At 30.9% G+C, this 15,968-nt stretch overlaps 1 protein-coding gene across 3 annotated transcripts in view; it reads left to right on the top strand.

Moving 5' to 3' along the window:
* Positions 1–82: 82 nt before the first annotated feature.
* The window catches only part of LOC111622567 (F-box only protein 30-like), a 48,620-nt gene continuing 32,734 nt past the window's right edge, over positions 83–15,968 (top strand). For 2 of the 3 annotated variants that reach the window (XM_023364976.1, XM_023364978.1), the window contains exons 1-2: positions 83–210; positions 13,008–13,193. In XM_023364976.1, coding sequence (XP_023220744.1) covers positions 13,017–13,193 — 177 coding nt within the window. In that variant the 5' untranslated portion in view covers positions 83–210; positions 13,008–13,016. Of the gene's footprint in view, positions 211–4,456; positions 4,631–13,007; positions 13,194–15,968 lie in introns of all 3 variants that reach the window. The other variant, XM_023364977.1, reaches the window with a different exon arrangement.

Genomic DNA, 15,968 nt, shown 5'->3' with positions numbered 1-15,968 from the left:
TGTTATAACCTCTATTTATCGTGCACCTAAATAGCTAGCATATTCATTGTAAAAACCCATCCGTGGTTCCACATCATCAATAGAAATATTCGAGAGATGTATTTTCCTTTCTAATTATTATTAACTCCGATTTAAATCATTAGAGGGCGCTTAGGAGAATTCATTGAATTTTCGTGACAAAGCTGTCTGTTCAAGTTTTCTGTATATAATGTAAGTATTATGGTTTGTGTGCTTCTTTCTTTACATTGATATTTTACAAAACAGAAACTGCAGTCAATCAAAAAACATATGTATAAACACGACAGATAAAAAGCAATATTGGTTTTAACCTAATCAATTGATTATATCGTCGCTTCTCTTTGACACAATTTCCCTCCAACCTTCATTTAAAAACCGATTAAAAAGAAATATGTGAAAAAGTCTCTTTCTTTCCGCTGTTATTGGCTGTATGATTCAAGTGCGATTTCATATTTTTATTTATAGCTGTCTAAAGAAGTCTTTTGATTAACATTCAAAATGTTTATTATATTGATCATTTTTTTTCAGAAAATCTCGTTATATTGTAACGTTGTTTTAGTCACATTCCCGTGTTTTAGTTTTGGTCTTTACATACGTGTTGTTTTAGATTTAATACTAAAACTACGCTAATTTATTGTTAATTATATGCCACATTTTGGTATTCAGCAAGTTGATGAATATTTATATTTCTTTATCAAAAACTTAGACAATTATTTCAGTTTTAATCTGTTGATTTATCTATATATCATAAGGTAATAAATTAAATATTGGTTCGTATTAATATAAATAATTATCTCAAGATATAAATATATATGAAATAATACAGTAAATTTAATCTTTGAATAGTTACTTATGTATTGTATAATGGCAAAAACGTCTCGAGTATGGTTACTCCCAAAATCAATTGGCAGATGACGATGATTACTAAATCGATTAATTTTGTAGGATACTAAAAGTCAACGGGAATCATATTGGAAGATAAAGTTTATATTTTCTCGATGCTCGTCTTGTTGGAATGGCTGATTATTAAATGTATAGACTGTGTGTCCCCCAATTTGGTAAATTCTAGGCCCGAGCTATGTTCTATATGACTTATTTTTTGCTAAAATAAAAATTTCAATAAAACTTAAATTATTTTTTTCTTTGCTTGCCTAATTTGCCATTCTTTCCTTCATTTTTTTTATGCACCAGGCCTCTTCTTATTGCTATAGAGGTGTAGGAGTGTTTTGTGCATTTTCTGTTTAGAAAGACCAAAACATCAACCATAACTATTGTGTGAGGAATGTCTTATTTTACAATTCATTAGACTAATTCCTTCTAACATGTCTAGTGCTCACCATGAAACAAGTCATTGGGAGTCTTTTTCCTTTCCACTTTTCCAAAAACTCTGGTAATGGTGTTGCCTAAAAACTGAATATGCATAAAGGCCATTTACATGATACACTACTGCCAACATTATTCCATTCAAAAACACAATAAGAATGGATTTGCCTCATTTGAAGAAACTCAATTTGTTGACAGCCTTGGTTCGAGAAGTTGCAATGATGTTGCAAAAACTTAAAAATGGGTTCACATATTTGCTTGCCAGACTGATCAGACTGATACTAGATCACATTTCCATAGTAATCTTTATCAGTTGTCCAACTAATTAGCTAACTTCATTCACAGAGTCCCAAAAAAACCTTAATCTGTCACTGCTCATTGGCCTTTCATTACATGTAAGAAATTTAAAAACAACAATAATAGCAATATTAAATGAGAATAATGGAAGATACTATATACTGAAAGAATACAAAAGAGTATATATTATTATTATTATTGTCATCATCATCTGAAAATATAATTTTAATTCCAATTGTTAGTATTTTAGCTTAAAACATTTTTAGTTTTCTTAGAATATAAATGTATCAACTACAGTTTGTTATAAATGTTTAAAATAGTAATGACTTAAGTAGTTACAGCAGAAATAAGTAAAAATATGTTACTAAATAAAAATGAATAAATTTGATATAAAATTTTAATATAAAACTTTTAGATATATAATAGATATAATTAAGTCTTAAAGTATAATTACTAATCACACTAGTTTAAAATTTAGAAATTTTATCAAAAGATCTATTTCTCACTCTTCTATATCTTCTGCACTTTATACTTTCAATTTCTTTTGTATCTTCTACACATTTCTACATCTTCTACACATCTAACACATATTTATCATATGGAATTTTTCAACATGCCTTACTGTGGATTTATTTATATTGTATGTGTGCAATCAAACAAATTGAATACTGAATACCAGTGGCATGCTGTGACATTTGATGATAGGGAAGCTGTGTTTCTATAAGAAGCCGACTTCCAGGGGCAATCAGTCAGTGATAGTCTAGGGTCCATTCACATTCGTTTATTCGATAAGTAAAAACCATAGACTTCTCTAAATGTATTTTTAATAGATTATCTGACGTATTTAATAAATAAACAAGTTCAATATAATTGCATCTGTTATTAGATTCAATAGATTCCCTATTACATTCCACTATACCTTTAAAATGCAGTCTACTTTTGGCTAGTTCTCTAACGTTTTCGGTCTAATTCATAGACCTTCTTCAGGATTGATGTAAAAAATTTTAAAAATTTGAACTTTCCCAACGGTAATTCGAACAACGCACGTTCTATAATCTTCAGATATTCGATCGCGCATGTCCATTAGCTCTTTATAATGCCGCCGCTCTCCATGCCGATGCTATTCTACTTGACTCTCGAAAATTTATATTTAGCCCCTTTTTTCTGTATTTATAAATGTGCCATGCCTCTGCATACTTTAGATGTCGTANTAATATACGACATCTAAAGTATGCAGAGGCATGGCACATTTATAAATACAGAAAAAAGGGGCTAAATATAAATTTTCGAGAGTCAAGTAGAATAGCATCGGCATGGAGAGCGGCGGCATTATAAAGAGCTAATGGACATGCGCGATCGAATATCTGAAGATTATAGAACGTGCGTTGTTCGAATTACCGTTGGGAAAGTTCAAATTTTTAAAATTTTTTACATCAATCCTGAAGAAGGTCTATGAATTAGACCGAAAACGTTAGAGAACTAGCCAAAAGTAGACTGCATTTTAAAGGTATAGTGGAATGTAGTAATTAATAATGCAGTTAGAGATTTAATAATAGATTCCCTATGCCCTCTAAATGCGAATTCTTGTTTCGATAAAAAAAAATATAACATCTATTAATCTAAATATAATATATCTATTAGCCGTAACTATCTTGTTATAGTTTTCAATATTTATTTTATATTATTTACTAATGTTAATAGATTGTCTGTCATTTGTTTTCTAACTAATTCATTTTACAACCAGGTGGTGTCCACGGAAATTTCCAAAATTTACAACTTTTCAGTCACTCTCATTGAACTGGAAAAATTTCTGTCTTTATTACTTCTAATATGACAAGGAAATCAGTCCCCACTGTACTCGGCTAGGAATTGGTTCAGTTAAGCTTTTAAGTAAAATTCCGGCTCTTTCATCAGGGTTTTATTTATGTCCCCAATTCTATAATTGCTTAATTATTTAACTACTTCTTAAGTAGAAATATGTCGAAACTGGTTACTTTGTACTTGAATATTTGTAGTCTTGGGAAAAAAGTGGAAAGACAAATTTTTATGACAACGGATACATAAATCGTAAATTTAAGGAAAATAAATTCTAGAGCTTTTTTTTTTTTTGGTACCTCATGCATCTCATTCATTAAATTTACTTGTAAATGATGCTGCCAAAGTAAGTTAATTTTTTAACATTGTACAAGAATTGTACGTGTTTTTTTCTGTATCCCGTTATAGATGAGACATATTAAATCGTAATATCACTAGTTTAACATTTAAATCTGTAAATAATACAAGATGGGAGAGCATGATAAATATATCAAATATTTTAATGGATTTTTTTAACTTCTGTCAACTATACAGAACTATCATAAAAACATATCAGTAAATTCCTATTGGTTGGGTAAGTTATAAATCTACTCTCGATTCACGTAATGGGGTGAGGGCAGCCCACGTAATCTATCTAGCAGGCAGGCAGTTAATGGCCCAGAACCGGTCCTGGATAGAATCATTGGAAGCTTTTGGTGTGTAGCTTCCACCCACTAAACCGTCTGAGGTTGGTGCTCTGTAAACTACATGTGCAAATGCCTATAATCTGGCTGCTTTACACCATTCAGATATTTTCTCCATGGAAGCTGTCCCATATTCAACAATACAGAGCTTCCATTGGGAATATGCATATACAAATTTATATTCAAATATATAATAGCACTCTTATTGTTTTTTTCACATGTAGTATAGAAATTTGTAATAAGATACATAATGCGGTTATAATAAAATATTAATTAATTTTAATTAATCCAAAATACGTTAAAATATATTTATTTTTTAGAAAATACAAGGGAAGCGGCACTTCCACCGCTTCCAAAGATGGCACACCACTGCTGAATACTGAAAACAGATAACACAAAATGTTTTGTGAAATTGCCTATTTAAACTCTAATTTATGACAAAACTACTTTGTTATTCCTTATTGCTTATCACTGAAGTTGGAATAGATTTTAAAGTAAGTTTTCAGAAAGCAGATTCCATATTCAATAACAAGTCAATGAATATGAAAAATATATGGCAAATACAAAAATTTGCTCATAACTGAAAAAATACAACTGTCATAAAAATGTACCACAACAAAATAGTTATTACCTATAAGAAATAAAAAGATTACATTATAGTTAATGTTTATTTTTTATAAGGAAATATTAGAAATACTTAAAGAATATCCATAGTTAAAAAATTGTAAGGCTATTCTTTAAATACTTCTAGTATCTCCTTACAGTTAATTGATATCTAACGGTTTGATAATATTAAAAATTTGCTTATCTAATGTCACATTCTAATTTTTATAAAGCATTTCAATGATCTGGACAACATTTATAAAAAAAATAAGAAAGTAATTCACTTAAGATTTATGAGAAATTTATGTTAAATTTAACATCAATTAACACCTAGATGTCAATTTTGAAATATACTAGATCTAATGTTTATTATTCTTCCATTTGAAAATATTTATATTCCAATGTTTTGCATTCTAATTATAAAAATCCTGATGCAGATCCTAAGGGGATCGAAAATGTTTGTGGTAATGTATCTAAAATTAAATTATTTTTGATGGTGTAATTTAAAGGTTTTAGGTGGTTATTCCATAATCTAATCATTATCTATCCATTTTTATTGTTTTAAAACTGTTTAAATTAAGCAATGAAAATGCAATGGCCCTATTGCATAAAGTGCTTGTAGTTGTTACAAGCTTTACAAGTTTCAAATTACAAGCAAAATACAGTAGACCCCCCCTATAACACTTAGATATGTTCCACGTTAATCAAATTTTACGTTGTAGTAATGATTAAATACATGAGCCAATCGCAGCCCGATAGGTGGGAAGTTTACGGACTAAGGCTGTTTGAAAGGTTTTCTTCTATAAAATTAACCAATTCTAGACTAATTCCACTCAACATTTCCAAAACACACATAATTTTTTGGGAATAATCTGTATAAACTATGCTATAAACAAAAAATTATAGGATTACTTATCGAGTGTGTACCGTTCTACTACACCATTGCTCAAAGCTAGTTTTCGTCGCGGAACAGCACACGAAACGACGCCCGCGATTTCTGATAACGAATTTTTCGCAGAAAAATAACTTGACCTTTGGAGACATCATTAATATAAATAATTTTTATGGCCGTTGAATAAGAAGTGTTTCTTTCACAAGAAATGTATAAAATTAGTGCTGTATTAGACTTACGGTACCTAATTTACATACTGTACATACGATAATAAACTCAACTTACTAGCCTAAAATCTCCGTAGCGTGGCGCCACGCTAGACGGCGGAAATTATATATTTAATTATAATAAAGTTAGAATAAGTTATTATATAATTATATATATAGTACCTAATTTATATATAATTATATGTACAGTACCTAATTTATATATAATTTATATATAATACTGTACAGACGATAGCAAACTCAATTTAGCTGCTCCATAGCGTGGCGCAGGGCGGAGGAAAGTAGTTTGGCTGCTCATCTACTATTGGTCCAGATTCTATCAATCTTGTCGCGAAACGAGTCAGCAACGACGTTTTAGGAGCTCCTTTAAACGAATGTTGCTGCAATTTTTTCGCTACGTTATAGGAATTGTCGTTATAGGAACGCACGTTATAGGGGGGTCGACTGTATGTTGTATAAAAAGTTTTGTAACATTACAAATTTTTACAAACTACTAGTTATAAGAAATTTTGGTTGCATAAGATTACTTATAATCAGTTACAAGCTACAAGTACTTTTACAAACTATAAGTTCAAAAAAATCTATTGCACAAAATTTATTGTAACAACTTACAAGTAACACTTGAACACAATAAAAATTTGTTGCAAAAAAAAAAAGTATTAGTTTGTCTAGTTACAAGAGCGGCACCACTAATTTTAAGAATGGAAGTAAATTTCCATCCTTAAAACTAGAAACAATCTATGTTAACTTTATGGAAATAAGTTTTTTATATCCATGGATATAGTTGCAAAGGATGGCATTTCCAACACTAATGCTCTACTAACTTTTTATTCTTTGCTGGCCGTCACTGCACACTCAACTTTAAAAGCAAACAGTGTAAAAAAAAAGAATGTCACAAGTTGTTGACCATTGGGTGAAACACTAAAACAGATTCAAATACTAGACTGTACAAAAAGCTGCAAGGTAAAGAATAAAATTCAATACCTGTTTTTGTTCAGCCTTTTCTTTTATGCTCAATAAAGAGCATAGTCATGTGCAAATTACCACAGATTTGCATATGACTTGTAAGAAGCTGCCTTACCAATATGGTAGCTCCTTGCACAATAATATGTTGCTAGTGATAAGAGAAGTATCCAAGGCAGTGCTTATGGTGATCAGTATCCCTTGACACTGAAGCACAGGTTCTCAAACTTATTTCAACCACGCCCACTTTGAGATTAAAAAAAAATCTAGTGCCCCCATATTTTTTAACTTACCTTTTTACATTACCATCTGTTGCACATCTTAAAAACAGTTATTGCAAATATAATGTTTAAACATGCATTATTATAGGCCTATGGATAAGAGAGATAGGATGTGATCCACATCCTATTTCTGAGATCAAAGAATGTTTCAATGAGAAGAAATAAAACTCATATTTAATCACTGAACCTTCTACTACCCCCCTGAAAGCCTCCAGTGCCCACAAGGAGGCATTATCACCCACTTTGAGAAAGGATGCACTAAAGCAATCAATTTTGTTACTTTAAAAAGTAACTATAACAACACATTGCATAACTGCAATTAGATAGGATTAGGCAACTAAAGTAATTGTAAGGTAATTGAATAGCACTCTCTGAAAAAGACAAGGAGACAGGTGTTTTGGTTCATCAAATCTGACTTGAGCAGCATGCACATTCTTAATATTCTAGATACATCACTGCTAGTGATTGTGAACTACTGGATTTTTACAGTAGTTACCAACTTATGCTAAGTCTACTCAAGCCATCCATTGTGTAGGTGGCCTACACTCAGAAATTTTGGCAATATCTGTGTATGACATAATTTCAGTAACCTGTTCTGACATTTGAGAATTTGCACCTAGTATAAAATTAACATAATATAAATCACCTGTAATTTAGGATTGTCTGTTTCCAACCAAACAATAAGTCTGGAGGTGATTCTGGAAATTGATAAATACTTAAAAAAAAAAAAAAAGACTATTTTCTCTAAAAGATCCATATATACTCCTTACAGGAGTATGGAGTATATATGGATTGACAGTGACAAAAGAAGTCAAGTTTGACTTCTGTTTGAAGTTATCTAATGCTTTGTGTTTAAAACTCAACAAAAGAAGTCTTGTTAAAATTTGCCAAATTGAATAAGTGGCTAATGCTAAGCATTCAGTAAACTTACCCATAACATTAAAAAAATAATACTTTTAAATATTTAAATACTTCATTCCAGTATCATTTATCACTTTTTCTCAATTTACCAGCTTTTTTTTAAAGACCACTGCTTTTGTTTTAGATGTATGAGTGCTATTTTTTAAATAAGGTTCATTTTTTAATAAAAAGAAAAATACTGTAAATATCATTAAAATATATTTTTTTCCCATATTCTATATACTTTTATCTACTTTTCTACATAATTTCCATTTTTGTTCAAACATTTGTCATACTGCTCAAAAATCTTTTTAATTCCGACTTCAAAGAAGCCTGCTGCCGGAAGACATTAGGCTATGCTGCTTGTCTTGTATGGCACGACGGAGTTTTCTGAGGTCACACAATAAGCATCAGAATTGATTGTTGTGCCTCTTGGCATAAAATCCACTAACAAAGTCCCTTTCCTGTCCCAAAAGACAGTTGTCATGATCTTTCGTGTTGAAATTGAATAACAGATCGTAAATTACAGTCAGTGGGCAACTCAATTTTCTTAAACATTATAAACTTCTACAGTTCAGCACACAGACAGACAATACGGCTGCAAATGGCATCTAAACACGTGCAAAGCATGCTGAAAGCAGATGCTCATGCACACTGCTGCAATCACGTGTCATTCTCACTCTCATTCCTAAACGGACCTTATTTAAAAAATAGCCCTCATATTTACTTGTAATCCCATGTCATTAAAAAACTTATCAGAATATTAATCTTTACTTATAAGAACTATGGTTTCTCAAACATTCCCAGGATGTTTGAGAAACCATAAACATTCTCAAACATTTTTTAACCCGGGAGATATCCCGGGAAATCCTGCAAATTTCTTAAAAATTCACTTTTTTTCTTATTTTGTGTTAAGGTTGAGGAATTTTGCAAATAGAAAGCATAATTAACTCATTCACTGTCAGAATACATTTGTATTTATTAATTTTAAACCTACCTATTAGTTTTTTTTTAATTTTTGCTCGTTATGGCATGTCACAAATGGTCAGTAATCAATATATAGCTTATTTGTGGCAGGGCTATGAAAATTCTTTACTTGTCAGAACCTGTAATATCTGGAATAATTGTGCTTATGCTGTCTTAATTTTAACCATGCCCAGTAGCTTCAATAAATGCGTAATGCCAGGTTGTGCAAATTGCGCAAGGATACAAACGAGTACAAAGTCTGCAAGTATGAAGTTTTTCTTCATAAACCTGATTATTAAAGCCAAACAAATTGCTGAATTATTGAGCTTCGTATAGCATGGATTTGCATAATATGGCACTTTTTCTGAACATAATTACTGTTATGCGAGGGATACCTATACATTTTTTGATCTTTTAGAGAAATTTTTATTGTGGTCAATTGTTTCTCTAAATTTTTAAAATTTCCATAAAAATTGCCTAATGAGATTGAATATTTTTGAAAAAAATATAAATGTTATAGAAAAGGTCAAAATAAAGTATGTATTTCTTGTATTTTTGTCAAAAATTCCTATGCAGCTATATTGAATGATTCTTTTTGTTAATGTTTCATTTTTTGAGAATTAAAAATATTCATAGAAGTTAGTAGATAAGGCACATTGCAAGATATATTTTTATAATTTTTCCTAGAATGGTGAACTTTTCCCTGATTTATGATGTCTTTTGGAAAAGTGCAGTGCTGTTCAGAAATTCAAATTAAGGAGCATCCCATATATATAAACTTACCAATAGTTTTCCATGTAAAATCATTCATACTGAAATCTTTGCAAAAGTAGTTTATTTCTGGCTTGCTTGAACTTTCACAAATGCATATATAAAAAATTATAACCATTTATTGAGAAAGAAAAAAAATAAACTAAAATTTTAAGGAATTAAAATCACTTTGGCTGCCCCAAAATATAAAGGCATTTAACAGAGTTAACCAAAATAATTAATGATAGGTTAATAAATTATATTTAACAATAACCTAATATCCAATGAATAATAGTGCCATCTTCAGGTATTGTTTCTTTGTTTTTTGTTATCCTCTCTGTATTCTCCCTATTCTTTACTGCACCTTATTCTGCTTTTCTCCTCTCCTTACTAAGATGTAACTAAGGCTGCTGGACTGAGTCTGTGTCATGGCAACTACATCAACCAGGTAGTCACTGCTGTCTCTCAGTGAAAGATGTGGCTTTCTTCCTCATGTCTTGGCATGCCTTGTACTTCCACAGTTACTTTGGTGGGTGTTTGCACACCAGCTTATCCTTCTCTCTTCTCTATTTATTAGGCTAGTTTATAATTTCCTCTCACCCATTCTGTGCACCTCTTTTTTCTTGTCTGAGCGTCAGGACTAGTGCCACTTGGTGGATGGTGGGTTATCTCTTCTTGCTTTATTTTTACAGTACTAGTTCTGTCTTAATTGATTTATTATTTTGTTTGTTTTCCTTTAAATAGTTTTTCTTTTGTCTCCTTATTTTAGATTGTTTCCTCTATCTTATTTTTCTTCCCTCTAAATAGATGCCTTCTCTCTGCTGTCCCTTTCTCTATAGTATACAGATAGATATGCCAGGGCCTCTTCTTGCTTCTGGACATACATCAAGTGTGGAGGTTCATGCACTAGAAGCACATCTCCTACAATCCTTCCAGGCTAGCATGGTATGTAATTTATTGGATTTCATATAGAACTCTCCAGGATATCTTGTCCTTATAACTTTTGTACAAACTTGAAGATAGTTGTTTAAAAATGACCAAATATGCTACTTTTATTTAGACATTATAATTTAGTGTTTTAAACTGTTGGATTTTTAGTTTCTGAATAAACCTAAAATATGTCCAGCGAAAAGTTTAATAAACTATAATTTAGACAAATATTTTCAATCTATGAATAAGATCTGCATCAGGTCTCAGTTTTGTTCCAAATTGGAATGGTAGCATAAACATGACGTATTTTGAATACTATCAAATATTACCTCATGGGTTTCTGGCTGCATATTGGCCTGCAATTTGAATAAATTTTAGACCTATAAATTCCTACAATTGTCTGTCCGTCTTTCCTTAATCTCAAGAATGGAGTTACATAGATGAAAGACTAGACCAGACATGGAAATCTTAGGGGCAGGAGGTTCCTGTCGGTACTCTCGACACAAACCAATTTGACCCACTAGAGCAGGGGTCGGCAACCTGCGGCTCTTTGGATGTGAAGCTGCGGCTCTTTAGTTCCATATGCAAATATTATTTATTTTATCAAAAAAAAAAAAAACATTTAAAAATTGTTCTGAATCGATTAACGAGGATTCGGCACCGATTCTATCTCTCAGCCACTTGTACTCGCTTTTCACGTCGTCACTGTCGTCAGTCCGTCGGAAGCTCTCGAATGACGCCGTCGTCGGATGTTTCTATGAGGTTTAATTCGCTTTCGACGCAAGACAATTCTGAATAAATAGATTAGTTCTTTTTATCAAAAAACTTTATTTATGCGATTACTATTTATTGTTGGCAAGAAAAAATTTTGTGGCTCTTTAAAAACTTTGAAATTTTGTAAATTGTAATTTTTGGCTCTTCCGACTCAGAAGGTTGCCGACCCCTGCACTAGAGGGACCTTCCCAATAACCAAAAAATGTTTTATGACCATTTGTCTTCACTTGTTTCTTTGTTCGGACTACTATCTGTCGACACGTACGACATTCGTCCTACTGTTATGTAAAGACTCATTTATACATTAATTTCTTGATTAAACGAGGATACCTTAACCAATACAATGTGTTTCGTCTGAGTGTCTCTCCACTGATTCCGGATTAATGACAGCTCCAATTAACTATATATGAATTACTGATGCAAACCAAAAGTCATGTTATTTCAATTCGAAACTTTCCATGAAAGCTTTTAATAGATGACTAGCATGACTATTGTTAAAGAAAAAGTATGCTGTACAGGGACAAGATATTACAGTACTAATTTGAGGTGAAGAGCATATATTTTAAATTAAATAAATTAAAAATATGATTAAAAATTGTAGCCCAGCATTGTGATGATATCAGAATAAAATAATTGCTTGTACTGTCCATATATTTAAATATATACAAATATATCAAAATAAAAAAAATACAGTGATACCTCAGTTTTTGTCGATAATCCATCCAAAAACAATTGGTGAAATCCGAAACTGACAAAAACTGAGGCAATTATTTCCATATGAATCAATGTAAATCCAATTAATTCATTTTAGACCCTCCAAAATACATACCAAAAACACATTTTATAGAGAATAAAATATAGTGTTTAATACTAAAAACAATAATAAATTAATATAAAATGAATATAAAAGACTAATGTAAAGAATAAATGAATATTTAACATGGCATTTCCCATGATGAAGCTTTATTGAAAGCAATGGAATTGGACGTATTCAAAATTTCAACATCAATCCAGTGAGATGCTGCTGGAAGTGATGCAACTGCTGGTGTTTTCTAGAGAACACAAATGCTGACTGCCAGGAATTTCAGGAAAGAAAAGCAAAAATGGCAAATGATGTGGACTTCTACTTTACGTTAAATTTATTTTTGAACTTATTTAATGATAACAGCATAATGAAAAATTAATATTCCAAAAAGAGAAATAGGGATGAAGATTTTTTAAATTTCCATAGGAGTTTAAATAATTAAATCAATCCTAAGATTACACTTTAACAACTACAAAAATTATGTGATGTCTTATGTAAATATACTAGTAAATTAAAATAGTCTGTTAATGTACAAACCTAAATTCAGTTTAAAAGTTTTTAAAACATCAGTTTTTTGACAGCAATAAGTTCGTTTAATATTAATGATAAAATACATTTAATAACATAAAAACCTAATAAATATAAAATGAAATTAAAAGTAAAGCTATATTCATTTTTACATTTTTGATTCAATTTGTGTATCTATTAATTTTTAATGCTAATTTTATTTACAGTACTTCATTTCATAAAATTTTAATATATATTAAACTTCCATTGCAGGAATAGAAAATGAAAGAAGGAACAGAAATACATCCACATTGCAAAGATTGTATTAAAATCTGGAAATGTACTGTTCAACCCAAGGAAGGTGAAAGCTGTAAAATCATATCATGTGATTTTAATTGTGGAGCAAGATTTCATTTATGCAAAACAGAGGAACATCAACTTTTGTGTTTAAATGAAAAGGTAAATTATTCAAAATATTAAAATGAATGAATGCTTTTATAATTTAGCTGATTTTTTTTTTCATTTTAGACAAAAAGTATTTGTTTATATAATATATATTTAAGCATGTTTGACTTCATAGTTTTGTGAAAATTATTGTTTAATTAAGAAAAAATACTCATATTAAATATTTTGATAACAATTTGATAAGATTTTATATCTTCAATAATTTCAAGCACTTTTAAGATTATGTTTTTTATTTACATCACTAAATAAAATTACTAAAATGAAAAGTATGACTTGATTCAGGTTTGACTTTTCTTTAACAAATTAACATAGATTATTCTTTTCTATTTTGCATTTATGAGTAGAAACTTATTTTTTTTAACCCTTTGGTGAACGCACTCTTCAGGAGCTCACAAGAGGGCGCATTACGGCAATTACACCGCATATGTAATATTACTTGATTTAAGTCAATAATTAATTATTGTTTTGAAAATATGAATCAGATATACCAGAAAATTAATTTTATGACATTTTAATAAACAAATTTGGTTATAAAATATTTAGATAATAAAAAAACATTACTCTATATCCATGTGATGGCACACATGGCACATATTATCACTATATTATTATGCTTTTTGCAAACATTTTTACCCATTCCTGACAAATTGATTTTTTCCTATTGTTTTTGTGTATGCCACAAATAAAACAAAGTTCTAGGTTTTTGCCGCTACTTTGGATGGCTCTTTGTTTTCCTTATATTTTTCCAAAAATATAGACTAATATAAATTTAAAAATTTATAGAAACTTACGACAGTGTTAATTTAATATATTTACTCAATAAACTTGCAAATATTGACCTACTTTATTAAAAAAATTAAACACATAAATATAAAAGTATACTGATATTTTAGTTACATGGCAGGGCGCTTAGCGGCAGTTACAACGCAAATGAGGTACGACTTGATTCAAAGTCCAGTTACAATTAAACGGTTATTATAACTGACCCAATTTCATAAACATGTTGTATCTTGTATTATGAAGAGAGAATACTTTGACATACTTCTGCAATAATTAAGTACAACATCAAACAAAAGATTTTATTTTTATTTTGCGACAGTTTGCCGCAGGCAAAGGGTTAACTTAATAGTTCATTGCCTATCATATATGATAGAATATATAAAATATAGCTGAAAAGTCTTACTTTTAAAGTTCATTTAACTATTTCACTCTATTTAGAAAAAAGGAAAAAAACAGTCATTTCTATTTATTTTATTTTATTTTTACACTTTCTGCCCTATGAGCACTAAGAGGGCCTTTATATCAGGTCTACAATGGGATGCTGAGTGTTGAAGGACTTGGCTGACATACATACATATATACAGTCGACCCCCCCATAACGCGGTAGATACATTCCACTTTATAAGAATTTCGCATTGTAGGAATCCTTAAATACATGAGCCAATCACAGCCCAGTACGTGTGCAGTTTACGGACTATGGCTGTTTGAAAGGTTTTCTTCCATAAAAATAATCGATTCTAGACTAATTTGACTCAACATTTCCAAAACACGTATAATTTTTTGGGAATAATCCATATAAACTATGCTATAAACAAAAAATTGTAGGATTACTTACCGAGTGTGCACCGTTCGACTATGCCATTGCTTAAGCTTGTTTTCATCGCGGAGCAGTGTACCAAATGGCGGGCACATTTTCTGATAAGTTATTTTTCTGCGAAAAATTCATTGAACTTTGGAGACATCATTAATAGAAATAATTTTTATGGCCATTGAGTAAGAAATGTTTTTTTCACAAGAAATGTATAAAATTACAGTACTGTATTAGACTTACAGTACATAATTTATATACTGTACAGACGATAATAAACTCATTTTCGGCTGCTCGTCCACTATTGGTTCAGATTTGACCAATCCTGTCACGACACGAGTCGGCGATGATGTTTTACTGCATTTTATGATTCTCTTTTAGCGTCTTTATATGAATACGGTCTCAATTTTTTCGTTGCGATATATGAATCTGCATTATATGAACCCGCATTATACGGGGGTCTACTGTATGTATAAGGACCTTGAATAAGTTCTCGCTGTTTTCCAACAGATGGTGTTACCAGAACCACGTGTGTTTATTTTTAGATGGTGACGCATCTGTAAGGAAGTACAATAAGCGACGTTGAAATTCAGTATATATCATTTCACTGAAGTGTAAACAACTTATTTTTTCATTGTGTTAAACATGTCTAGTTTCGTGCCAAAAAAAGAATATTTGCGGAGAATTTTATTGCACTATTTTATTCAAAAAAAATCTGCAGCTGAAGCACACAGAATTCTTGTTGAGACTTACAGCGACCATGCTCTGTCGGAAACAACATGCAGAGGTTGGTTTAGACGCTTCAAAAATAATGATTTTGATGTTGAAGATAAAGAATGATCTGGTGCACCAAAAAAGTTTGAAGACAAGGAATTAGAGGCATTACTTCATGAAGACTCATGTCAGACGCTAGCTGAACTTGCAGAATCATTAAGAGTTGATCACACAACAGTTTCAAAACATTTAAAAGGATTAGGAATGATTCAAAAGCAAGGACATTGGCTGTCGTACGAGTTGAAGCCGAGAGATGTCGAACGGCGTCTTTTCACATGTGAACAGCTGCTTCAACGGCAGAAAAGGAAAGGTTTTCTGCATCGTATCGTGACAGGTGACGAAAAATGGATACACTACGATAACCCTAAGCGTAGAAAATCGTGGGGTAAGCCCGGCCATGCATCAAC

Source organism: Centruroides sculpturatus, unplaced genomic scaffold, assembly GCF_000671375.1.
Source record: "Centruroides sculpturatus isolate CEXI.00-Female unplaced genomic scaffold, Cexi_2.0 scaffold199, whole genome shotgun sequence".
NCBI classification, from domain to species: Eukaryota; Metazoa; Arthropoda; class Arachnida; order Scorpiones; family Buthidae; genus Centruroides; species Centruroides sculpturatus.
The sequence above is the reverse complement of the archived record's forward strand: the minus strand, read 5'-3'. Positions and strand labels throughout refer to the sequence as shown.